Source organism: Tiliqua scincoides, chromosome 7, assembly GCF_035046505.1.
Source record: "Tiliqua scincoides isolate rTilSci1 chromosome 7, rTilSci1.hap2, whole genome shotgun sequence".
Lineage (NCBI taxonomy): Eukaryota > Metazoa > Chordata > Lepidosauria > Squamata > Scincidae > Tiliqua > Tiliqua scincoides.
The window spans coordinates 214,402-241,564 of NC_089827.1; the positions used below are offsets into that span (position 1 = coordinate 214,402).

The window sequence follows — 27,163 nt, forward strand, 5'->3', positions numbered from 1 at the left end:
CCTGGGCATGTTTTGCCAGGTTGACATCTCATGTTAGTTCATGGAAGACCACCCCCCCCATGCAATCTTCTACGAGTGGGGGGCCCAAAGGTCCTGAGACAAATTAAGCAGTCAGCAACAGGGACACAGTTTCAAAACAGATGCCTTTAGGGAATTTTTCTTCTTCACTTCTCACTCTAAGCCACCCTGCAGTCTTGCTGGGCATTTTGTGTGCATTTCTCTCAAGCAGCTGCAGCAGTGGTTCCCAAACTATGGGTCTGGACTCACCAGTGGGTTGTGATCTGATTTTTGGCGGGTCATGAAATGACAAGCTGATAGCCGACAATAAACTGTATTGAGCCCTATGGAAAGTGAAGCCACATGTGCTCATTTACTTGTCTCAGCTCTTATTGAAGGCCAGGCAAAGGGGACCACAAGGCCACCAGAGGGGAACATGGGCAGCTGGGAGAGTTGCCTGAGTGCAGAACACTGTCCCCTTGGAGTGCTCGACTTGCAGCCTCCAGTTCCCACCCTGCACTTGACGGGTGTGCCGGCTGGCCTTGCATTTGCTGAGAAACTTAGTCCATTGTCTTTGAAGACTGCAAAAGGGCAAGAAGAGGAGAGTCTTCTGGAAAAACTGTTCAGAGTTTATTTTGGACATCTTGACATCAATTAATACTGCAGTGAAAACCATCCGTTGGGGTGGAACCATCATATACAACATAGAAATGCAGTCTAAGGAAATTACAACAAGAAATTACAAAAAGGCTCAATAGAAAGAAAGCCACCAAACACGGCGACTGCCAGTTCCCTCACTGCCGAGTCCACGTGGTAGAGCTGGAAGTCACGGTTGCTATTTACACATCCCTTGGAACTGTTAATCGCAGAGGTGCTAACGTTGTTCTCAAAAGAACATCACTAGCTACTGTAGAGTCCTCAAAAATAATTTATTACACTGTTTCTAGCAAAAAAATCCCGACTAGTCTATGTAAAATGTTCTCTTTTTCCAGAGAGCACAAGAACTGTGCAAGACCTCCTAACAGTCTGGGAATGTGAGAACCAACTGGAGGATCACAGCGACGAGGTGGTGGAATCCACCACTTCTCTCCCGTTGCAGACCGTCGGAACATACACGGTGGTGGAGGCTGGAAGAGGAAGAAACTGCATCAGCTGCGGAGACACTTCATTTGTCTTTTCAGAACAAGTGTTCTCCTCCCCCCAGCCCCCCTGCTTTGGGCTGATGAGGAGCACAACTAGGTGGCTCAAAATCAAGCACATGTCGAAACAGAAACAGGTGGTGGGTCTGCAGGCCACACCGGAGCCCTTCAGACCGATGGAGCCCCCAGGTGAGCTTTAGGCAGCAAGTCTTGGCAGTGTCTGGAGAGTCTCACCAAGAATCCTCGACACTTTCCACAAACTACAAGTCCAAGAACCCTTTGGAGGAGGTCATGAGTGTCCAAGGCTGCAATCCTATATGCACTTGCCCATGAGTAAGCCCCACTGAACTCAGTGGGACTTACTTCTGACTAGACATGCCTCGGATTCTGCCAAGACGAGCCTGACCTGCACAGTGAAGCACTTCAGGCTGCTCATGCCAGCTACGCATCAGACAAGGAGGGTGTCGAACTCTGAGCACCACTGATGAAGTTTGGCGTTGCTGATGAAAATGGGTTCCACGCCATTAATTCCCAGCCTGATCCTGTCCCACCATCGAGGACGATGCAGCCATGGTGACTGAGTGCAGGCTGCACCCAGTGGTAATGGGGGGGGGCAGAAGGTCATCTTTTATACTTACCACCAGGTAGGCCACATGGCTGCCTATAGGTCTACTCACACCCATGCCAGCTATGCAGCTAGTGCAAGTCCAAGGAGAGAAAGGGCTGGGTTGGTCTGAATATTGGGGGGGCGGGGGGGTAAAGCTCTGGCATACGTCTTTGCCACCAAGTTCAATCCAGCCTACTCCCCACCCCCTGACGTTCCCCCTCCTCCCCCTCACTGCCAACTTACCAACACCAGTGCAGCCACGGGGCACACGCCACACCTTTGGTCATTGAAAGCAGCAGCCTGGAAGACCGCAGGAGCAGCCTGGCTTTTGCTCCACCTCAAGGGCCTCACGAGTTCCAGCATCACAAGGCCTTGATCAACTAAAATACTTTCGTTGACTGAAGTAAGCCAGGCAGGCCCAGGTGGAAGTGGAGGCTGCAACTTGTCCAGGGACAGCCTAGGAGTTCTGAAAGTGCCCCTTGACAAGCCTCCACCCCAGTAGGACCATCAGTCTTGCGGGCCACATCCAGCACTTCCTCTGCTGGTTCATGGGGCCAGTTTGGATGAAGCCTTTACCAGTAAACGGACTCCATGTAGGAAGTGCAGGTTCTGCACACCTCTTCTTCACTTGGTGGTGGCGAGTCTTCCAAACTGTCCTCGACACGCACATCAATCGGGCTGCTTTTTAGCAGTCCTGGCAGCATGTGCAGCAAACAGTCCTGTGCCGGGGGTGGGGGGCTCATCAGGAATTGAAGGGAGGGGCAAGGCCCGTGGGGGCGGCTCTTGAAACGCATGGGTCCAGCAGGGGAGCAAAGGGAGCGTCCAACCCTGCCTCCCACAATGGCTCTGCATGTCCACATTAGAGGACAATAAAACTCCCAACAGTTGAGCCTTTACTTTCCCAAGAAGGATCAACCCATGTCCTTTCCTCAACGCGGCTGCAGAGGGCAGCATGCCGCCTGGCAAAGCTTTTATGAACACGCCTGGGCCAAACAACAACCCTGGCATGTTGGCCAGCTGGCATCAAGCCTGCAGCTTCCCGTGGTTTGGGTTTTAGTTACGTCTGTTTCACGTCCTGATCTTTGCTATAATTTAAAAGTGCTGCTGCCTTGTCCTTCTGGGTTGCCTTCCGCGCTTGCCTGGCTGCATCGTTATTGTATTTGAAATGTGTGTGTCTCCCACAAATTCAGTTGATTTGAATGGAATCTAGTGCTCTTACCCAACTGCTCTGAAATGACAGGCCGCAAACTCCCTCGGCTGCTGCATTTTTCTCGCTGGAAAAGTGGTGGACGAATTACGAATGCAGAATCAAAACACACTGGAACTTTTTTAGGAGAAGAAAGCCGGGTGGCCTGACTTTGGAATTACCTTGGGAGTAAGTGGTGCCCGTCCCACTGACGCTGAACCTGTTGAGGTGCAGCCGGTGAGTGACCACATTCTTCTGGGGCTGGAAGAGGATGATGTGCACTTTGGGGGCAAACAAGCACCCCAGGACGACGAAGCCGCTTAGACTGACAGAGATGCACATGGTCGTGGTCTGGACCTGCAGGGAGGAGGAAACCATTGCAGAAGCAGGAGGGAGGCCTGAGCCCTGCCCCAGAGGCTGTGACCCTCCCTGTCCACATCAGAACCCTTGCAGAGCCCAGGACTGCTTCCTTTGGGGGACAGAACATAAGAACAGCCCCACTGGATCAGGCCATAGGCCCATCTAGTCCAGCTTCCTGTATCTCACAGCGGCCCACCAAATGCCCCAGGGAGCACACCAGACAACAAGAGACCTTATCCTGGTGCCCTCCCCTGCATCTGGCATTCTGACATAGCCCATTTCTGAAATCAGGAGGTTGCGCACACACATCATAGCTTGTAACCCGTAATAGATTTTTCCTTCAGAAACTTGTCCAATCCCCTTTTAGAGGCATCCAGGCCAGATGCCATCATCGCATCCTGTGGCAAGGAGTTCCACAGACCAACCATACGCTGAGTAAAGAAACAGACGGCTTCCTGCTGGGCCAGACCTGCCTGGGTCTGTTTCCAGTGAGATGCCAGCACAACATGTCTGCACACTTCCCAGAAGCAGCGCCCTCCCTCCCCCCACTGCTGCTCCTCCGAGGCCAGCAGCCTCTTGCTGCCTGGTCAGTCTTTCCCTTTCTTTCCAATTTGAGGGCATGTGTTAGGTGCAGGGGGGGGGGAACAGGGGATTGGCACCAGTTCCAAGACTGAGGGCCAGAGACCCCCAGAGAAAAGCCCCACTTCTCAGCAGGCCACCAGCTGCTCCACCAGGTGCCTTCTTGACTGCCCAGGGTTGACCATCTCTTGCTGACACTGCAAGCTTGACCCAGTGACAAAAGCCCTTTCCTGACTTGAGATGAAACACATGTGGGTGACCACAGCTGCAGGCCAGACAGACATGCTGGTGGGCTGCCTTCCAGGTCACTCTCCTCCCTGGAGAAGCAGCCCCAGCGACCCTGCACTGCTTCCCTCCCCAAGAGCTGGATTTAGGGCTCTGCTTCCCAGCTCTCTCTCTGCCAGTAAGCGAGAGACTCTCCTGGTCTTGGTGCCCTTGCTCTGCCCAGTTCTCATGAGGGTCATCCTTGATGGACACCACACTTGCTCAATTCCAAGTCGCTCTGCTGTGTTGCATGAGCTCTTCTGAGCAGCTCCAGGGATACTTAGGAGAGTTTAGTCAGAGGGAGAGACCAACTTCCTCAGTGCAAGCGCGCAACGGGATTTCCCAGTCCACCGAGGGGCTCCTGTCCCCTTGCTCCTTGGCTCCAGTCATGGCCTCCTGCCCTGGTCCCACGCACAGGCACTTTTTCCTCCCAGTTCCCCTTTGCCTCCTTTCCCCCTCACCCCTGCACCCTCCAGCCCTCAAGCTCCAGGCTCCACTTCTCTCCCTCTCCCACACACTTATCTCTCGGCAGCCCACATGACGCCTCTTTCCCTCTTCATGTCTGCCCTTTTGCTTGGTCTGTTCTGTGTTGTCTGCTCTGTCATGTGCCTGAAGGATGGACTCTGGTCCACAAAGTCTTTGCTGGAACAAATGTGTTCACCTTGAAGGTGCCAGGAAACTGTTTGTTTTTACCTCCACAGACGGACATGCGTGACAAGCTCTGGCAGCGCCTGAGACACAGAAACCCCATCAGGAAGAAAGGTTGGTGTGGCATGGGATGATTCACAAATGAATCATCATCACAATGCAGCATGGAGTGTGACTTGCATGTCTGGATGAGCCACCACCAGAGAAGTCACTGCAGGCAGAACTGTCCAAAAACTGAAGTCCAAACTTCAGCACAGCAGCCACAGTGGAAGTCAGAGTGAAGACGTCTCAGCACTGAAAACCAGAAGGGCCAGTGTGCCTCCCTCTGCCACGGGGGCAAGTTGTGTCCACCGCAGTTCGACAGAGACAGTTCACAGCACCTGCTCCAAGTCGTCAAATGCTGAGCAACTGAGGCACAAAGACTGCAAAGTCCTAGTGTTTTTTTGCTTGGGTTTCTCTGTAAAAGTGCTGTGTACCGTTATGGAGTTAACCAACCAACCAACCAACCAATGATAATAATAATAATAATAGATATGCAAGTGTCTGGGCCAAAGCAGGTCTTCTGAAGCATAAAAATGCCTGCTGTTTCTAAGGCTGGAAGCATCCAGGAACATAGTAAGGACCTGAAGAGTCCTGCCCGCTCTGCCGAACTCCTCTGCTCAGCCAGTCTTTCCTTCTCTTGTTCGTAAAATGCTTAGCAGTGTGTTAACAGGGTGAGATGTCAGCCAGGGACACAAGAGAAAGGAGCTCAATACTAGCAGGACTCTGTGAGAGCAACTGGAATGGAGGCCGAAAGACTTACCCTGTAATCGCTGGAAGTCACGTAGAAGATTGGGAGGAAGGCCAGCCAAATGATGCACGTTGTGTACATGGTGAAACCAATGAATTTGGCCTCGTTGAAGTTTTCTGGGCACTTCCTTGTTTTAAAGGCATACACAGTGCACAGGATGACCAGGATGACGTCGTATGTCAGCGAGATCAGCATGCTGGCGTCCTTGACGTTGCACTTCAAGATGACCGCCTGCCTCTTCTCAGGGAGGGTGTGCCTGCGGGTTCCTGGAGCCTCCAAGATCAGCCACACGGACACCACTACAATCTGCACCATGATGAGGCTGAGGCAGATCAGGACCTGGGAGCGGGGGCTGATGAATCTGGGCCGCTGAGCTCCGCTCTTCACCCCATCAAATATCCGGGCAATGCAGTTTGTTTTGGTCAGCAGGGCAGCGTAGCAAATGGCGAAAGAGGTGCCCAGACCCAGACGGCGCAAGGTGCAAATCGCCGGTGAGGGCTTGGAGATGAAGAAGAAAGTCATGCTGTAGGAGAGGAAGACTCCAAAGAGGAGGATGTAGCACAGCTCACGGCCTGAGGCTTTGACCAGAGGAGTGGTGTTGTGCTTGACAAAGACCCCCACCACCAGGAACGTGCAGATGAAGCCCAGGCAGGCGATGGTCACGGGGCCAATCGCCCAGGCGTCTTCCCACTTGATGTAGTCTTCTGGGAGGTCGTAGCAGCCGCTGAGATCTGCAGTGGGCCATTGCCCGGGGGCACAGGCCGAGCAGGTGAACTCGTCCACCAGGTACTCGAAGGGCTCGCAGGGGATGCAGATCCAGCAGCAGACATCTCCTGGCTGCAGGCTCTTCATCTCATTGGTGGCACAGGGGTCACTGCACTGGGCAGTGGGAATGCGGCCTCTCGACCAGTGAATGGTGTCCACATCAAGGGTCAAGGTTTCCGCCCACTGGCCCACCTTCAAGTAGGAGAATCTCCCACCATTTTGCTGGAAATTGAAGACATTGTACCGGCCGATCCCATCTCCATAGAGATCAAACTTCACAGTGTTGTCCGCTGATTTGGAAGAGCTAAATGGAGCTAGAGAAATAACAAAGAGAGAAAATAATGTGTTGCTGGGTCTGCATTTTCTTACTTTAATGTGTATTTAAATAGCCAGGTCACTCTACTGTTCTTAAAGACCATTCTTGAATATACAGCTCTGGCAAACTTAAATCAGCCAAGGCTCATTCGGTGTAAATGCGTATTTTTCCCATTGAGTTATACAGAGTCTCTCTCACTCTCTCTCTCTCTCTCTGTGTGTGTGTGTGTGTGTGTGCGTGCGTGTGTGTTGGCATGAAGGCCCTCCTCTGGCTACGTTGGACTGTGGAAAACCATCTCTAAGAGTGTTCTCACTGCTGCCAGTGATGTTGGTGTTGCTTCTGGTGAGTGACTTGCGACGTTACTGCAGTGAAGACTCTCTGGGCCATTTCACACTCTATGTAGCAACAAACCCAAGTCTGCTGCTATGTACACACTCAGGCAGCTGCTGCAAATCCTGACTCCCTGCTGGGATTGTCAGGCACATTATATTTTTTGAAGACTGCTTAAAACATCACAGATATAAGCCAATGTAATATACATCAATTGGCATTAGCCTCTTCCCTCACATCCTTGGTTCAACTGAACTTAGATCTTTCCAGAATTTTGGAAATCTCAGCATTCCAGTGCTACTGAATATGGTCTGTCCAGCTCTGCTCTTTGGGTTACTGCTTTGCCCAGATATCTTTTTCCCCCTATTTTTGCTATTCATGTTGGGATACTTTTTCCAGCCTTTTTTAAAAAAAAACATGACTTTTCCTATAAATGACCATTTTATTTCAGAACCTTCTCTTTCCAGTTGCAATTCAGCAAAGGTCCTCAGCCACTCTGATGAAGCCCTTAAAGTCACGTCAGTGAATAATTCATTTGACCTGCTTTTTCCAGATCGACATATTTTCACAAGCCTAGACGAATGCATGAGGCTTCCCACATGATCCAGCCATTTATCTCTAGCTTAGACCCCAAGGCTCAGGCTAAGTGACAAGACAGGGGGACTACTTTGGTAGTCACAGTCCCCCAGGCCTACCAACCGAAACAACAGCCTCACCTTATCGAACAGAAAGAATGGCCATTCCCATTCCACTGGGAAGAGAGCTGATTCATGTGTGCAAAGGAAGACCAATTTGGACCTCCTTGGGAACTTATAGGATGGGTGATCTTCATACAGGTACATGTGCTTCAGGCAGGTGCCAGCAATGTGTGTGTGGGGGGGGGGGGGGAGGGGGAAGAATATAAGTCCCTGCTGCACAAATATTTTGAATTTGGTGGAATGTACTCTGAAACGAAGACTTCCAGGTCAGACAAACCTTACTTTTGTATCTCATTGTCACCTGTGGCCGGGGTCTCCTCATGGGTAGGGGCCTCCTTGGGGGTAAGTCACAAGTACTGCCAGGACTGGGCCCCCGGCCCATGGCCTCCTGGGAGCCTCAAACAGCTGGATAGGGTGGGGCTGGCTAAGCTAGACATAGGCTCATAAGAAGCCTGGGCGGCCTAGGGAGAGGTCACTCCTCTCCAGGCAGCAGCAGCGCCAGAGGGGCGGCCAGAGGGGGTAGCAACCCCGGCCTTATTCTGCCGGTCCATCACCTGAAAGGGGTCTTGACTGCCCCGGTCCTGGAGGGAACGAACCGGGACTGGGAGACCCCAGGACCGGGACCTGCCTGGGCTTCCTGGGTCCCTGGGGTGACCCCAGGAGAAGCAAGGCCACAGGCCCAAGGACTCTCAGTCAGATCTCCCCAGTGCTGGCCAGCTGATCGAGGTCCATGCACTGAGGTACCTGGGGGCCTCCTGAGGACATCTGGGCTGACCCCCAACACCAGTGCAGCAGGCGACCAACCCCTGGGGAACCCATATCCCGGGGCATAAGGCACCTGCCAGAGAGCTCCGCCTGGAACCTCAAAGGGTTGGGAAGGGTCGGGGAATGATCCAAGCGTGCGCCGAAGGCACAAATCCATGTAAGCCAAAAGGGCCTGTGACGTAACAGGCCCCATGAATGTCAAACGTACGACACAAGTAAATCAACTGCGTAAAGCGACTGTGTCTGTCTCCCATCCTTCTCTCCACCAACAACCGCCCGTCATCAAAAGGGTAAGCCCCCCGCGTTCGGTCGCATGCCGGGGGTGGGGTCTTCACCCGCTATGGACATTACACTCATTTTCTACAGATTGCCAGTCCAATTTTCTTCACATGGCTTGTTTTCAGAACGATATAATTAAAAAGGGAATAACATCAAGGCTCAACTAAGTTTTAAAAAGAAATACAATTCTGTATAATTTATGATTCTTCAGTCCAGAAACACACTCTGAAATTTTAAACACTGACGCCTTGGGGTTGATAAGAATCATTTAATTTCAAGTAACTCACTTGGGGAAATGACTGGCATAAAAGGCAGCCGGCACTGCAAGCTAATTTATACCAGCAATCAAATTCTAATTACAAAGGAGATTAAAAGTCAATTTTTTTTCCAACAGGCTCACTCCACCTCTGGGCCTTTTAGCAAACTGCAAAGTGCTCTTCTGATGCATGCTCCACCGAAGTGGATGGAAGGAGTGCCTGAAGAGGGCCTCAGAGGACCAGGCTTGATAGGTGAAAGGAGCTCCCAGCTGCACAGTGAATGATTTATAGCATTGCTAAAGTGGCTGGCAAGGCCTGACCGATTCAGGCTGATCATCAGAGCTGGCCTTAGCATTGTGTCACCAAAATGTGTTAAGAACATAAGAACAGCCCCGCTGGATCAGGCCACAAGCCCATCTAGTCCAGCTTCCTGTTTCTCACAGCGGCCCACCAAATGCCCCAGGGAGCACACCAGATAACAAGAGACCTGCAAGGCCTCCTGGGAATTGTAGTTAAGAACATAAGAACAGCCCCACTGGATCAGGCCATAGGCCCATCTAGTCCAGCTTCCTGTATCTCACAGCGGCCCACCAAATGCCCCAGGGAGCACACCAGATAACAAGAGACCTGCAAGGCCTCCTGGGAATTGTAGTTAAGAACATAAGAACAGCCCCACTGGATCAGGCCATAGGCCCATCTAGTCCAGCTTCCTGTTTCTCACAGCGGCCCACCAAATGCCCCAGGGAGCACACCAGATAACAAGAGACCTGCAAGGCTTCCTGGGAATTGTAGTTAAGAACATAAGAACAGCCCCACTGGATCAGGCCACAGGCCCATCTAGTCGAGCTTCCTGTATCTCACAGCGGCCCACCAAATGCCCCAGGGAGCACACCAGATAACAAGAGACCTCATCCTGGTGCCCTCCCCTACATCTGGCATTCTGACTTAACCCATTTCTAAAATCAGGAGGTTGCGCATACACATCATGGCTTGTACCCCATAATGGATTTTTCCTCCAGAAACTCGTCCAATCCCCTTTTAAAGGCGTCTAGGCTAGACGCCAGCACCACATCCTGTGGCAAGGAGTTCCACAGACCGACCACACGCTGAGTAAAGAAATATTTTCTTTTGTCTGTCCTAACCCTCCCAACACTCAATTTTAGTGGATGTCCCTGGTTCTGGTATTATGTGAGAGTGTAAAGAGCATCTCCCTATCCACTCTGTCCATCCCCTGCATAATTTTGTATGTCTCAATCATGTCCCCCCTCAGGTGTCTCTTTTCTAGGCTGAAGAGGCCCAAACGCCGTAGCCTTTCCTACGGAAGGTGCCCCAGCCCCGTAATCATCTTAGTCGCTCTCTTTTGCACCTTTTCCATTTCCACTATGTCTTTTTTGAGATGCGGCGACCAGAACTGGACACAATACTCCAGGTGTGGCCTTACCATCGATTTGTACAACAGCATTATAATACTAGCCGTTTTGTTCTCAATACCTTTTCTAATGATTCCAAGCATAGAATTGGCCTTCTTTACTGCCACCGCACATTGGACCTGTCCACCACCACCCCAAGATCTCTCCTGATCTGTCACAGACAGCTCAGAACCCATCAGCCTATATGTGGTTTTGATTTTTTGCCCCAATGTGCATGACTTTACACTTACTGACACTGAAGCGCATCTGCCATTTTGCTGCCCATTCTGCCAGTCTGGAGAGATCCTTCTGGAGCTCCTCACAGTGTTTATCACACTGTAGGCAGTGTTAACTAGATGGGCCTCCTCCCAGCTATGGTCAGAGGAATACAGAAAACCTGTGCTTTGGTTCAGACATGGCATCAGCTCAGGCATTTGGGCAGGTGTAGCATTCATCATGTAGTTGGAGTGAGGCAGAGACCCTGAGAGCACCTGCAGGTGGCTAGAAAGGGTGTCATGAATGAACTCAGTGCTCACTGAGCAGCCATGATTCTTTGCTTTTTGGCCAGAAGGTCATCAGGTGAGTCACAATCACACAGGCCTTTGTCTGCAGAAATGTGATCATGTCTGAAGTCACATGGATGGGGTTGGAAGTGTCCTTGAGGTCTAGGAGCACTTCCTGCCTCGCAGAGGCTGTTGCTGCCAGTCCAAATTTCTGCAACAGCCAATGCAGCCTCCAGGTTGAACGACAACAGTGTCAAATGATGGCAGATCGTACATGTGGGGGCTGAAGCAGAGCAGCACTGCAGTGAGAAGAGTCACACGTGATGCTTTCTCAGTCCACACAGTCACACTGCCATCAAGTGCTGAGAAGCCCAGTGATCATCCAGACCCAGGGCGATCCTGCCGTCCCCCAGCCGACAGACCTCACTTTCCCTCTTCAACAAGTGCACAATCTCAGCTTTCCCTTTGCAGGGTCTCTAAACTTTTTGGCTGAAGGGCCGCATCAAATATCCGGCACAGTGTCGAGGGCAGGAAAAAAAATTAAATATAAAATTTAAGTAAATATATTAGAGATGGAACTTAGATGAGTGAATAAATGAATGGGCTCAAATGCCCAGGATTTCCCAGCACCAACACAGCCCAAGAAATAAAGCACACACTTAAATGGACTCCCACTGTCCCACCCCATAAGCACAACTCTGGTTGTGTTTGGTCAACTGGGCCAGAGACTCTCAGGAGATCAGAGGTTGGCTGCGGGCTGGCTAGAGGCTTGCCGTGGGCCGCATCTGGCCCCTGGGCCGGGGTTTAGAGACCCCTGCTTTAACGCATTGGCTCTCAAACTTCTCAAGAGCTTTACTCCTGGGGTAAGTCTTTGCGGGGGTGGAGGCAGCAAAGTGATCCAGGATTGCACCTTTGTGGGGGAAGGGGGCTATTTTTAAACTAAGCATATGTGCTCTCAGGGTCCGGGAGATGCGGGAGCGCCTGCAGGCTCCCCACAGCTTTGAAACAGTGAAAGTTGGAAGTTGATGAAACCAACTTATTTTTAAACTAAATAGCCCCCCTTCCCCCACAGGGGCATGATCCTGAGGATCAGTTCACTGCTTTCCCCCTGCCCCCGCCCCTTAAAGGGAACAGGGCATCGTAACACGAGGGGGTGGGTCATGACCCACCAGTTTGAGTACCACTGCTCTAATGGCTTGACAAGGTGTGGCAGCTTCTGTTTACGAAATTGTTAGCTGTCTCACATGCTTCCTCCAATGTATCAAAAAGGCACTGTTGATATGATTTATTTCAGTGGAATTAAGCACATATGGACCTGCTGATTTGTTTTTAAAGGCAGTTGATATTCAACTAGTTGAAGTGGCTGGCAGTGCACAACCACCAAAGGATGAGATCACCCTGTGATGCTGGTCTTGACCTTTGAGACCTTTTAGGATGGGACCAGGGGATCTGAGGGACCACCTTCTAGACATACCACCCATCTCCAGGAATCAACTGAGGGATCCCTCTGCTTGTGGCACTTTTGACTGTGGCCAGGGGGGCAGTGACAAGGGGCAAGGCTTCTTCTGTGGCAGGATGATAAATATGGAATTCCCCCCCCCCCATTTTGATTTGAGATCTGCACCCTCCCAGGGTCTTCCTAGCAGAGCCTGGCAGGGTCTGAAGACTCCTCTCCTTTGAGTGGTTGGTGGGTGAATGTGCCGCTTTGGGCACTTAAGTTGCCCTCTGTTACTGTTGATTTGCAGTGTCCAGTTTTTTGCTGCTTTTGATAATGGTTTTTCTTGCTCCGCTTTGTCTTCTACTGCTGCTTGAACAGTTTGAACGGTTCTGCTGTTGTCCTCTGATGCGGTGCCTGTTGGTCTTTTAGTGGTCTTTTTGTTGCACTGTTGTATTGATTATATTTCTGTTTTGGGCACCATTAGGGAGGGAAAGGCAGCTTAAAATTGACCAAATTAATAAAACAATAAACACAATTCTGTAACTGTTAACACCTTCTCTACTATTTGGTGCCTGAAATAAACCAGGATTTGAACTAAGATAAATGAGGGAAAGGAATGAAGTTCAGGACCTGCTCTCAAAGTCCCCCCCTCCCCCGGCTTCTGCAAAGACGGCCTCATCTCCTCTTTGGACGAAAGGGTTAAATTGACCAACTCAGTCACATTGGTGCATCCGTTGCCACCCCAAATCCAGATAAAGATCTGTGTGTGTGTGAGAGAGGGCGTATTTCTGAATATGGAGTATTTCTGAATACTCCAACCACAAAGACAGCAGAGAGGACTGCCTTCATTTGGGGCAGTACCATAGCTAGAGGGGTGCAAAACTGTAAGTAAGTGCTGGCTCCCGCCCGTATGGGTAAGTAGCCCGTCCCACGTGCCCCAGTGCTGCACTGTGGCTGCCTCAATGGTTCCCATGGCAAGCGGGAGGGGCAGCTTACCCCCACGGCTGGGAGCCTGCACTTACAGTGCTGCACCCCTCTAGCTACTCTGCTGCTTTGGGGCTGTCAAAGGTGTGCCCAGAAGCAGAACAGCACCTTCCTGAGGATCAGCAGAGAGTGAGGGCTGCCACAGCAGGACAACCTGCTCTGACAAGCGCGATCTAGAACTCAGCTGAGAGGTTACGGTGGCCTGACTCTGAGAGCAGCGCAGAAAAGGAGAGACCCGTTCATAGCCAGTAGACAGTCTGCACCTGTTGGTCATGAGAGTGGAATGGAGCTCTCCTTGGGTGCCTCTGGTGTGGTCCCTCTGAGCGCCCGAGGCAAGGGACAAGGAGAGGCCACCGCCCCATGCCTGCTTTTGCGTTTCCTGTGGCTGGACACTACTGAAAACAGGACTGGACGACCCCTTCACCTGATCTGGAAAGGATCTTCACATGAAGAGGCAGGAGGACAATCTTCTAGGCAAAGGGCCAATTCAGGAAGGCACAATCCCCCTCTGAACAGAGCCTGCTCAGGCAACGTCCGTCCTGCAGATTGACTGCCGCGTGTGTCATTTGTCCGTCTCCCTGTAGATGGCACCAGAGAACGCACAGTGCCGCGCCAGGAAGGTGTTCTGCAGGAGTGCAGGGAACTGCAGAGTGGTGAATTAACTCAGGTCCACTATCGGCTCACTCTGGTGCTGGAATGATTTGGGAGCTCTGTGGAAGCGAGGTGGGAAGCGAAAGGGCCACTTTTACTGAACTTAGTTACAGAGGGAAGCGTGAGCCCTGCAGCGATAAGGGAACGCGTGTCCTGGGGAGGCTGCTCCAATGAAGGGTGTCAGCTGATTGCCCAACTCCAGGTGGGGCCTTCCCGCACTGACTCCAAGCCATGCCCCCTGCCAGGGTCGTGCAACCTTATGACCATCAACCCCATAACAGGCAGTACTATCTTTGGCAGCCAACACTGCAGGCTTGTTGTCTTTTTCACTTAATAGATAAGACCAAAGTATGGGTGGCAGAAGCAGCGTCAACCTTGACTGGAAGATTCCTACCTTGCCAAATTCTTCCCAAAGAGAGGCTTCTGCAACAGGGACAATGTTTTGTAGACAATTTCTTATGAGGCAGAGAGGAAAACCACATCTGGTGCCACGCGTGTGCTCAACCTGGAGCTGCAGCCAATCATGGCTCCTGCAAAGGGTGCTTGTTTGACGTACCTGTTTCTTGCATTCCCAAGTTACACTAAGACATCTGAGGTGCACATGTAAAGCAGATCATGTTTCAGGAAGTGGCTGTTCGTGGCTCTAGATCACCACAAACAACTTTTTTGGACATTTCACATTCTTTTTCTGTGAATTTGTAGCATCCAATGGCATGAGCTCTTTGGACCGTATTCTACACAGCCATGCCTGCTTTCTTCACCACATCTGATACCGCCGCTTAGCATATATTTGGCTAGCATGTTAAAGTGCTCAAGGCGGACCACAGGCATTCTACCAGCAATCCTCAGGACATCCACCCTGTATGGCAATTCAGCATCCTCACCCCCAAATTCCAACAGGAGGCTTGTTCGGGGTCCACCAAGTAAGTTTCTGGCTGGGGCAGAAATTGAGCTGGTAAGTTCCCAGCTTGCAGGAACTGCAGCTGTTAATATATCATTGGGAAAAAAAAAAATTATATCCTGCCTTCCCCCTGCTGAAGCCAAAGCCCAAGGCAGCTTCCACAGTTCTACAATAAATGTACAATGTAGGGCAACAATAAATAAAAGCCTTAAACACACACAAAGAGAGAGAGAGAGAGAGAGAGAACATAAGAACAGCCCCACTGGATCAGGCCACAGGCCCATCTAGTCCAGCTTCCTGTATTTCACAGCAGCCCACCAAATGCCCCAGGGTGCACACCAGATAACAAGAGACTTGCAAGGCTTCCTGGGAATTGTAGTTAAGAACATAAGAACAGCCCCACTGGATCAGGCCATAGGCCCATCTAGTCCAGCTTCCTGTATCTCACAGCGGCCCACCAAATGCCCCAGGGAGCACACCAGATAACAAGAGACCTCATCCTGGTGCCCTCCCTTGCATCTGGCATTCTGACATAACCCATTTCTAAAATCAGGAGGTTGCGCATACACATCATGGCTTGTAACCCATAATGGATTTTTTCATCCAGAAACTTGTCCAATCCCCTTTCAAAGGCGTCCAGGCCAGACGCCATCACCACATCCTGTGGCAAGGAGTTCTACAGACCAACCACACGCTGAGAGAGAGAGAGAGAGAGAGAGAGAGAGAGAGAGAGCCATTGGGGGGGGGTAATTATTTGGTTCAGAAAGAAGCTTCCAGAGACATATTACCTGTGACTATATAAAGTTGGTTGCTGAGGCTGGTCCCCAGATTTGTGGAGAGATGAGTATGGAAATGTGGCTTGCTAATGGATGAGAGGCCCAACCAGGCCTTCCTGGGTGAACTGAGGAAGGGGCAGCCTTTTCCCAAGTTGGGACTTTTTTGAGTGGAACTCCCAGAAGGGAACAGGAATGGAACCAAATGCTCAGAATGTGCTGGGCATGCAGACCACTGGAGTTCCCTCAAGACTGCACAGCTATGGCAGATTTCCGATGCCATCTTTGAAGTGCAGAGTTCCAGAGCGCAGAAAACACGACTGCTCCTGTGATGGGCGCCTGGTGTGCTGCTGCCTGAGAGCCAGGCGTCTTTGGGATTCCGCTGTGGCCTGATTAGTGATGGGCAGCACAAGCCTCCCTTACCAGGTCGAAGCGGCCTGTGAAGCCCGGTCCAGGCGCCAATGCTGAGGGACAGCTGTGCAGGAGGAAGGAGTGGCAGAGGGCAGCCACACTCCAAGACTGCCCTGGAGGCTACGGAATGTTTGTTTATTTAGAAAACTCATACCCGCCTCTCCCCTCTTCCTGGAGCTTGAGTGCCCAGCGCCAGGCCACCCAGTGCGGTCCCAAGGGAAGGGAGCCAATGTCTCCTTACCCTGAGGGGCTTCTGTGACTACCCCCACCGCACAATGCTGGGAGTACTTGTTGGTTCAGCTGCACCGGTGCTGGAGAGTTGGGCCCCAAGGCAGCTCACATCCTAAGACAGGCTAAGATGACAGATCAGCCCCCAGCAGCCCTAGATGTGTGAACAGGTCTTTACCGCAAAATGCCAGCTGCGAGGAAGGGCACCAGGTGCAAGTCTCCAGCTGTCTTGTGTGCTCCCGGAGGCACCTGGTGGGCCACTGTGAGAACCAGGAGGGTGGACTAGCTGGGCCAATGACCTGATCCAGCCGGGCTGTTCTTACCGTTCAAGAATTTCTAACACGACGTCAGGCTGGAAAATAAGCCTCTGTTTCAGAAACTAGTGAAGGCCGAGTCTGACCTTGAGAGCTGACAAGCCTAGAGGAACTGGAGCACAAGACCTGGACTGCATGACACCCCAACAGCACGCCTGGCTTACAGACCCCGCAGCCCTCCTGGAGAGAGACCAAGGACCACTCCTCACCTCATTCCACTTCCTCATCTCTTGCTCCACTGAATCGGCTCGGGAACAATCAGCCAACTTTGGGGAAGGCAGGAGAAGGACAGGAAAGGGCTGTTGATGTATCATTTCTTTGCTCCGAAGGCGAGAGACCAGAGCCAAGGAGAGCCTGAAGGTGAACAATGGCTGCAGAGATCTTTGAAAAGGGGCCTCTGCAGCACCAGTTCAGCATTCCCTGGAATTCTCCCTCTCCCTTAGAGCCACCTGGGTTTGTGCTGGAGAGCTGAGAGGACAGCTTGGTTCAACTGCAGGTGAAGTGCCCTGAAGCTAAAGTGCTGCATGGGAAACAGTGCCAGACAGTCTTTGAGCTCAGGATGATATTTGCAGTGAAAGGCAAAGATGACACAAGGCAGTTAGAATTGCAATTGTAAAATAAGCAGCAGAGAGGTCTGTGCTTAGAGGATGCCATTGGCTGAGATTCCTAGATCCCGGAGCAATGAACTCAAAGCAAGAGTCACTGCCTGCTGTCAAAGGCCCTTGCGCCTTTGAGATCTGCACCCTCAGATCTCAGGAAGTTGGCAGCATGGGGTGAAGGGGCGAGGAGGAGATCGCAGGCAGGTGCAGGGCACCCCCATCTGTCTGCTGCCTGATAGGACTTTCTCAGCCCAACTTGTGGCCAGGCCAGGCCAGGCCAGGCCTGAGGTCGACACAAGTAGAGCCCTGCTGGATCAGTCCAAATGCCCATCATGTGCAAGATCCTTGTTTCCCACAACTAGAAGCTTCTGGAAAGCCCCCAAGGAGCGAGGCATGCAGACCACAGGCCACGGCTGCTGTTGCTCTCCTGCAACTGCTGCTTTACTGGTGGGAGGTAGAGCGTAGCCACTGCGAGGTTTGCTCTCCAAGAACTTGTTTCACATCTAACGTTCCCACAGCCTCAGTGTCTGCATCACAACATTTGTGGAATTCTGTTTTTCCTGGTACTACCATGAATGGTAATCTGGAACACCAAGTACTGCGTGGAAAGCTCCCAAAGGCTGTTTCTGCAAACTCTGCTCTTTCTGCAACAGTGTCTGTAAGTGCCAAGCTTGACATTTTCCCCGTGGAAGTGAACAGCCCCCACTTGCATAAATGTTTGTCAGAAGCCCCCCCCCCCCCAGGAGACACTGCTCCATCCTGCAGTCTTCATCTGGGGGCTTTGGCCTTGCAAGAAGTGGGAAGCCAACCACCGGAAGAGGCCCCTGCTGCGGGCATGGCGAGTGCTGCCCTCCACCCCCAAATCCCAAGAAGGGGCCTCTCAAACGTTGCTCTCTGTGCATTGGCCAGTGAAGGGGGGCACGTTGATTCAAGCGCTAGAGAGCTGCTCTTGCCATTTGTCATGAACATTCGGTGCCAGCAAAACGGCACTCGCGCATACATTTCCCTCAAACCAGTGCACAACGTGCATGCAGAGCAGCAGGCAGGATCCGGCTATTGTCACAACTAACTACAGCCAATTCATCAGCAAAGCCTCCCCAATCGAATGCAAACGGCCCTGTAGGTTCCCCTTTGCTGTGAAATATCGATCACTCGGAAGGTCAAACCACAAAAACGATCCATAATAAACGGTCAAGTGACTGACAGCCCAATCCTATCCACACTTTCCTGGGAGTAAGCCCCATTAACCCTAATGGGACTTACTTCTGTGTAGACATGTATAGGATTGGGCTGTTAATCTGCTGCCTGAATCCCCCTATTAAGCAGACTTATTGGGACCCGGGTGGGTGAATAATTCATATTCTTGTTTGCCCAGACAGAATCACTGCTCCTTCGCAAGCCAACAGGCTGGATATTGTATTTGTGGGCAGAGCAGTGAAAAGAAGCCGTTAGCTGCAAATGGTGGAAGAGAAAATTTGCAGCTCTTGATCACGTTTTCAAGTTATGGGAGACCCAGTTATGGTTTCCTCTCATATTTTCCCTACTATGCAGAGCTGTCAATGACCCGAGTAGTTCAGAACCACTCTCATCCTAAAAAGGGTGTAATAGTATAACCCACCTCCTGAACAGAAAGGCGGTTCCTAGTCATCAGCCGTATTAAATACCAACGGACACATATAAGGAGCCTTTGACCACAATCTCTAACCAAAAAGCATTTATAATGCAAACCAAATCCAGCCTTCAAATAATAAACAGAAGAGCCAAGCAACACACACACACACACATGCGTGTGCCAACTGGCACAGTCCCCCCTTTCTCCACAAAGGACGCACAAGCCATTCTCACCATCACTTCAGAGCTGCCATCCTACACCTAGTCCTTCGTTGAGAGAAGCCCACTGAGAAGCAGCGCAGCCCCTTCCAGGAAAGCAAACGGCCTTATCGGCCTTATCCAGTAGCGGAGCCCTTGCGAGCCCAAATGCCCTCAATCCCCCTGTGCTATTTCTGACTCAGGCTGAGCCGAAGGAGGCTGTTCAGTTACTGGCAGGAAGCTGCAGGAGACCAGGCAAGCACCATGCAGGCCAGATAAACGGGCTCCTTTATGTCTGAGACTCCTGCCTGGTTTACGTGAATTATCCCATTTCTGTTGGCATGTGGGTGTTGCGGCCTGCAGAACTCAGTCAGCTGAGACCACCTGCCTGCCCCTCTCTGTGGGTCTTGCAGGATGCGCAGTTGTGCACTTCCTCCCTCCTGACACCCAAGGAGAAGGATGTGCTCTGCCAGCCTGACCAGACTTCCCCACAAAGGGAACAGCTCCTGGGCTGCCTGTCCCTAAGGAAGCAGGTCTCGGATCCCACTCCGAAGGTGCCTGCAATCAACTGTGAACTGTAAGGAAAGTATTTCTTTTGAGGCCTTAACCAAGCCGCTTTATCCTGTGCATGTTTTATTGGTAGCAGCTGCTCTGGGTGGTGGGACATACCGTCACCACAGGAAGGGGGGCTTTCGCGGATTACTCTGCTACTTCCCCCTCTACCTTCCAACAATTTTATTATCACAACAGCCCTGTGAGGCGACTTAGACCAAGAGGCAGGGACTCTCCAGGGCGACTGTGGATTTGAATTCCGGCCTCCCGACTCCCAAGTCCATTCCAGCCTTCCTCCTGCACCTGCCGCCAGGGACATCCCACACCTTCACTAGAAAACAGGAAGGTGCCATTTTTCTGTTGTGCCGCTGACCAGACAACTCTAAAAGGACCACTGACTTGACTTCTTTTGCTAAACTGCAAATGTGGCTGGCAGTGGAGTGAACAGGAGTGACTGTTCCTCCGCCAGCTGCAGCACCGCGTTCCCAGCGCACACACGGCAGGAGAGTCGCGAAGCCCTTACCTGAGAAGTTGACTGTCAGCAGATAGTCCTTGTAGAGCCTCCTGCCGTCCACGTGCTTCATGGCATCGCAGAGCTTGGTGGTGTTTGGGCACAGGGTCCGCTGCATCCGGTGCAAGGCGTGGGCCAAGGCGTACACCGCGTTGACCACAAACATGATCTTGGACTCCTGCTCATAGTTGGCGCTGTCAACGGACAAGTGTTTGTCACAAGCTTCTCCGTGGGGCTTTTTGTTCTGAAGGCTGCACTGAAACTTCTGCTCCCAAAAGTCCTTGAACCAGGGGTTGCGGTGGTTGTTGTAGGGGGTGAGGCTTTGGAAGTAGCGGTCAAACTCTTTGACTGGGTGCGAAGCCAGTTCCAAGGTTATTGCGCCATTGGCAATGTGCTCGTTGCCCTTGACGACGCTCTCCTGGGCCCCCCACCCGTCGCTGGCGATCCAGGTGAAGGACACGTTGAAGCGGTTGGCTGCGGCAATGAGCTCCCGAGAGTCATCGCTGCGCATGAAGAGCACCACCACCTTTGCATTGGGCTTCTGGAGCAGCTCTCGGATGACGCTGTCGTAGGACTTCCGGATGTTGGAGCGGCCCACCTTCTCAGAGGTGGCAATGCAGATGTTCCGGAGGCGAGCCTCCTGCTCAAAGGCTTCGATGCCCGTTTCTCCATAGTCACCTTCAGAGGCGACTGTCGACACGTAGGTCCAGTTGAAGAAGCGCAGGATCTCTGCCATGGCCTTCGCCTGGTAGAAGTCAGGGGGCACCGTCCGTGCAAAGTAGTCATACCGGGACTTGTCACTGAGCTTGGCACTGGTTGAGGCGTAGCTGATCTGAGGAATTTGGAAAAGCCGTAGCAAATTTGCAACCTGGAAGCAAGAAGAAAACACACAGCTGCTCACAGGAATTTCAACATGAACAACCGGCTATGGTAGTCCTGCAGGAGTTTGCCCCAAAGTGTTGCATGGACTGCTGGTCTTAAAATGAACATGACACAATTTGCAGCTCAGTCTTAGGCAGAGTCTATCTTGCAATCCACTCAGGCAGCACAAAAGGTGTGCTGCTGCCACGTGCTCCAGGGCCACTGGTGCAAACAGCTGAGGCTTGGCCTGCCCACCAGACACCCACTGGAGCAGGTGCAGGGGCGGCAGGAGTGGGCGGGGCCAGCTTGGAGGACTATTGCGTTGGGGACTGGGCCGGTGAGGAGGCGGTTCAGGGGTGGGAGGGGGAGGACCTTGGTGGCAGCAGCACATGCTGAGATCCTGACCCAGACCCGCCTCCCCTCAGGCTCATGCTGGCAAGTGAGCTGGCGTAGATCTGAGGAGACCCATTGGCAGCTCCTTAAGGAGGGCACCCCTTCCTTTTTCACTTACCACTCCTGGGACATCTGGCAGATCATAACGACTTCAATGGAGTCGTGGCCCAACGTGAATCTACTTCCGTTAGCTCAGGTCTGTGCTGGGTGTGGAGGCCTCCCATGAATGTGTCCTGCAGGCAACTGTCCTGGAATCCAAACCCAGATTTGCCAGACCTCGCTCAGCGGTTTGTAACCAGTAATAACAGGTCTCCTGGCTGGCCACACTAATGTCCAAAGCCGGGCCCGAGTGCTTTGCCAAGACTTGGGAGCATCACTGGACTGGCTTTGACCTGAGGCTGTGCCCCTGCAGAGCTGGGTGGAGGCACCCAATCTGGATCTTCTTGACCTCCTTCCGGCTGCCGGTTCAAGCCCTGCTGCAGGCTGGAGTACTCTTAATTTGTCAGCTAAGCAATGGTGAGAGACGAAGACAAAGCAAGCTTTGTAGACCTTACTAGGGTGGGGGAAAGTGCGGCACAGACACTCTCCCTGTGCACTAGACAGGCAACTCCGCAGAACAAGTGCCTTAGAGGTCATGCAAGTGAACTGCCTGACGACTCAGCACTGATACAGCAGAATGGGGTGGGGGTGGTAAAATGAATGGGTGGGGACCACTCCAAACTGCATCAAATTGTAGAAAGTTCCCCTACGTTAAATATAGAAACATACACCTCCCTGCAAGCAGAAAACTAGAACAGCAGGGAGTGGTCTGGGATCAAATATTCCTCATTTATCTGATTTCTTCTTAGGAGGCACTTTACTTGAATGTGGTCAAACAGTGAAGAAGGGCTTCCCTGCCTAGTGGTACATTCCATGCTGTGATCTCAGAGTTCTTCTCCTGGCAGGATGCAGTGTGTGTAGTGTGAGAGGGAACACTACCACCCACTGCACCTTTGTGAGGAGACCCACAAAGATGCAAGGTCTACCTTGGTGCTTTGGCCTCCTTCCTACAAGCAAGTAATCAGTTGGGGGGGTGGCTGTCAAGTGATGGACACACAAGTGGGAATCAGCTCTGAGTTTTGATGCTTTCACGAAGTTCTAAAAGGCTTGACTGAGAAACTACTGATGAGGCCAGCCCCTGTCAATAAATATTTGAATTAATACACACTGCATTCATGGAAACTGGGGAGCTAAATCCTTTAATTGCATCACCAGGAGTTTATTGTGTTCCATAAAAGCAGATTCTCTAACAACATTCATGCCTGCAGGGGAAATCATTAAGAGAAAAAATATGTATTTGAATATGTATGTAGTCAATGGAACGTCACCTGCCAGCCATCTTGGAGGCGGAACAGTAAAAATCCAGCTAAATATTCATTATCTGCGATTCTAACACCCCAGGAAAGCGGAACCCTGAAGAGCCTCTTGGCCATTAGCAACCAGAACATGGCAGCAAAGGCACTTTCCATCAGAGGACATGCCTTTTCCGCCCAGCTTGCACCCACTTTTAAGCATTGTCATTCCACACTAAACCTGAACACTGAACATGTTTCTAGAACTGCCACCAACGTCCTCCTGCTATCAGTATAGCCCAGTCATTGCAGAATGTGTGCTACCAGAGAACCACAACCCGGAGCCCAAATAGCCTTCCGCAAAGGAGGCTGCCTCTTGCAACTCTGCATGAGTTCTTGCCCTTGCCAGACCTCCTTCTGGCCTTCAGTGAGCATGGGCCGCTCCTCTGCGTCTCTGCATGAGTTACGACTTCTGGCCTTCCTCCTTTGAGGATGGGAAATTCTCACTTCCAAAAACAGGTTTCCTTGGGTGTAAGAGTGATGGTGCTTTCAACATTCCTTCAGAAACAAAATATGCTTCTGTTATCAGGAAATAACAGGAAATTGGTGACGTGCATCTACACAGTCAACGGTGCAGCGACAGCCTCTCCCGACATGCAAAACGGGTCCATCTCTATGCAAGCCTTTTATCAGGCGTCCAAAGCTCTCCCCCACGGCTGATGCGTCTTTTAAGCTGACCAGGCAGGCAGGCAGGGGGATTGCACACCCAGCATCTTTTCTTCCTGGCCAGTTTGCAGGGTGGGGGAGGCAGTGCCAGCATACAGTATGTTGCCTGGGCCTTTGCTCAACAGGGACTTGGGTGCTGCAACCATCTCCTCCCAGGGCACTGCCCCAACTCTCTGCTTGCTATACTGGCTGGAGGAAGAGAAGGAAAGGTGAAGGCAGCAGGAAGGGGTGACAGTCCCCTTCCCGGTCAGGGCACACAAGCTCTGCAGTGGTCTCCTCCTCCTCCCACTTGGCTGCCACGTTGGTTGGCAGTGGCACTGGAGAACAGGCCCCCTCCAGGTCGCCCCCTCCCTGCCCCCTCCCCTCCGTCTGCCTGATGTCCCCCCTCCTCCCTCTGCCATTCTGAGGTTCAGCAGCAAAGCAGGGCTGGAGCAAGGAAGATTGGGAAGGTGCCACCCGCCCCTCCAGAACAGGAATTTTTCCCCTTTCTGGGCCTGGAGGCTGCTCTGTAGCGCAGCTCGCTTCCTGGCTGGGCCGGCCGGCCATGAATGGGGTCACAAGGCTGCTCTTTCACTTTCCAAACAAAGGCAAGAACTTTCTCTCCTGGAAGCAAGAGGGGGCTTCCCCCTTTCCTTGCTCCAGCCCTCGTTTGCCGCTTGATTTCAAAATACAGAGGGAGGAGAAGGTGGGGAAGTGCGCAAAAGGTGGTGGCAGGGAGGCAGCTGTGAAGGGGCAGAGCGCAGCTTGCACCCAACCGCCTCTCAAAGCAGCCAACTAAACTTGCCCCACGGACAGGCCAGGCCAGTGCATGGGGACATTTCAGTCGCACAACACAACACGGCAGCCTCACCTGAAAGTCACTGCATGATTCAGCAAAAGACATTTGAAAAGCAGCCTCCAGAACAAGGGGGCTCAGCTGACGTTCCATGAGCAGATATCTGACACTGCTGAACAGGGGTGTCAAACAGAAGGCCCACAGGCCACACGGCCCGCAGAAGTTCCTCATCTGGCCCCGTGATAGTCGGGTTCTCCCAGCACCACCATCAGCCTCTCTCGGCTGCTGAGCTATGAAGTGGCCTTTTGGCAGAAGTGGGGCTGCTGAAAGGGCGGCGCTGGGAGAGCCCAGTGATCCTGCAGGCTGTCCTTTCAGCAGCACTGTTTCTGCTGCCAGAAGGGCGGCCTGTGGGATAACTTCTGACCTCTTTTGCCGAGGCGCAGGGAGGGGAGATGGGGGAGGCCTCCAAAGGAAAGGAATGGTGCTGGGGGGGGGAAGAGGTGGACCAGGAGGACTGGGGGGGCTTGCTAGGAACTGAGGAGCCTGCATACGAAGAGCCCCTCATCTCTGTAGAGATCCGCAGTGTGGCAGGAGGTGGCTGCGGCTTCCTTTGTAAGAAACATTTGATGTTGATTCTTTCCTAGTTAATGATGTATTTATAGGAGTTATTAAGAACTGGACACGCACAGCTTCAGATGTCAGTGGCTGTGGGAATATTTCCCCAAGGAAATACTGACAGAATGTTGACTTGTGAGAAGCTGCACAATGATCTGTGTGTGTGTGTGTGTGTGTGTGTGTGATAGAGAGAGAGAGAGAGAGAGAGAGAGAGAGAGAGAGAGAGAGAGAGCGATGTCATACAGCGCGAGTGCCATGAACAGCCTTATCCGCAGAGCAAGGAATCCAGGTCTGCGACTGTGTGCACTGTTGACGGGCGCAAGGTTTTCAATGAGCACATTCTCCAGACTCGGTTCTTCACCTTCCCTTCTTGGGGATTCTTGTTCTCTGCAAACTGCGGACGACACCCTCTGACAACCCCAAACTGTACCCTCCTCAGGGCTCAGGAAGAACATGCCATTTGCAAGTTCCCTTCCAGTGGGTTTTTTAAAATCATGATTAAAATACAGAAGTAGTGATAATTAAGGATAAAAGAAACTAACACCATAAAAAACACAATAAAAACCATTGTAACAAAAAATATCTTCATATTTTATGACTCCTCTTTCACCTGGGGGGCTCAAGGTGGCAGAAATGGGACTCCCCAGCCCCAGGCAGACCTGACCAGACCAGGCTTGGTGCCTTCAGACTAGGACTGGGTCCTCTCTTGAAATTCTGTCAACTGATTCAAAAAACAGCCAGTTTGCCTAAAGAGGCTGGTCAGGCATTCTTCCTTTACGAACACTTTAAATGTACGAACCGAGTCTAAGCAAGTCAGCCATTTCCGCATTGTCTAGACTCACAGCACTTCATCTGTGGAAGCGGTTTCAGAGCCTTTGCCACCAGCCAGCCACTGGGCTGCCTCACCTGTATGGAGACGCTGCTGTAGGAGCCGCCAATGACACCTGCGATGAGCAACGGGACGTTTTCTTGAACTGCATACGACCCATCGGGACACGTATACTCCGCCTCGTCCACTTTAGTCAAAGACGCCCTGACAAACTCCAGGGACTGCTCCAGGGCATACGTGTCCCGGGAGCAGGTGTCCAGGATGTGAACGCCGAGCTTCACTCCAGGGAGCAAGTGGCTGTCCTTGTTGATCTCGTCAATTGCAAACAGCATGGCCTCCAGGCGCTGGATGCCGCGGTCCTCATTGATCCTCCCACACTCCTCTGCCCCGCTGCCCTTCTCTTGAATGGGGAACAGGCCACCAAAGACCAGGTCTCCCTCAATCTTGATTTCTTTCCTGACAAAGTTGTGGTCGCCCAGAGAAAGGAAGATCCCTTTGGAAAACCAAGCCAGCGCAAGCACCCGGAGCTCTGCAAACATCTTCACTGGTCCTGGTCTGGGAAGTCTAAGAAGCATCCGCAGGAGTGCTGGAGACCTTCATTCCTTTCAGTGCATTGCCTGGCAGTGTGGAGGGCCATCCCGGTGGCAAGGGCGGGGCAAGCGGGTCAGGTCTTCCATCAGGTCTCTAAAGAGATGAGAGAGACATTTAGAACATGAGGAAGGGAGAAATACGAGGGCTTTCAATGCTGGAAACATACCGGGTGGGTCACATGACTTTTTGACCTGGTTCATGCAGCACTGTGGAGCCAAGTTCTTTCCTTTGGCTGAGGAGTGGTGCACACAAGAGCTGCAGAAATAAGACCCAGTCAGTCTGGCCCTTCCTCCTCAGAAAAGGCAGGGGAGACACTGGAAGTGGTTATTACTTGTGCTGTTAGAGATGGTAAGTTCCCCTGGCATGCTTCAAATGACCATTGCGTTGGGATTGCCCTGGGAAATCACCCAAGCTGCTTCCCCCCAAATTGGGGGGGGCCTGCTTATTTCTGAACCAGCCTGCACCTGGGCCCCTCACTCCTCCCTCACTCCGAAGCTGTCACCAGTTGGAGGCTCCATAAACCCCAGCAGCAACTTACACCAGGGCGACCAGAAGGAACACAACCCCTTGCAAAGAAACCTGCTGGGCAAATTTAAAGAATCTGCAGCCCTGAAAATGCGAAGAGGGTCTTGAGTCAGGAGTTGGTCCCACCCCCACCCCAAACCAGGCATTTGCAGGGCGGCAGCCTCTTTCTCTCTCCCTGTGGGAATCAGCAGCTCTCCTGTAGTCAAGAAGGAGAGGCCAAATGCTCCAAGGAGGCATGTAGGAGTGTCGGATTCTCACTTTGCCTCTGAGACAAGCATCGCCAACTTCCCTGATCTCTTTTCTGGACCAAGCAGCTGCGCATGGAGATAATTTGCATTATTTGAATGGAACCTGCAGCTGGTATCCCGAGAAGTGCACGAGAAGCAAGACTGCATTGTGTGCAGTTCTGCATGTTCCGCCCAAGCACAGGCAGAAGACGTTGTGCAACCACGAT

At 52.0% G+C, this 27,163-nt stretch overlaps 1 protein-coding gene across 1 annotated transcript; it reads right to left on the reverse strand.

Annotated features, from left to right (window-relative positions):
* Positions 1-1,050: 1,050 nt before the first annotated feature.
* On the reverse strand, positions 1,051-26,168 carry GRM3 (glutamate metabotropic receptor 3). The gene is made up of 5 exons (XM_066633861.1): positions 25,671-26,168; positions 20,076-20,931; positions 5,583-6,649; positions 3,112-3,286; positions 1,051-1,124 (listed from the first exon to the last, which is right to left on the reverse strand). Exons 1-5 carry the CDS (start codon positions 26,166-26,168, stop codon positions 1,051-1,053), a joined length of 2,670 nt encoding a protein of 889 aa, XP_066489958.1.
* Between the last annotated feature and the right edge of the window lie 995 nt (positions 26,169-27,163).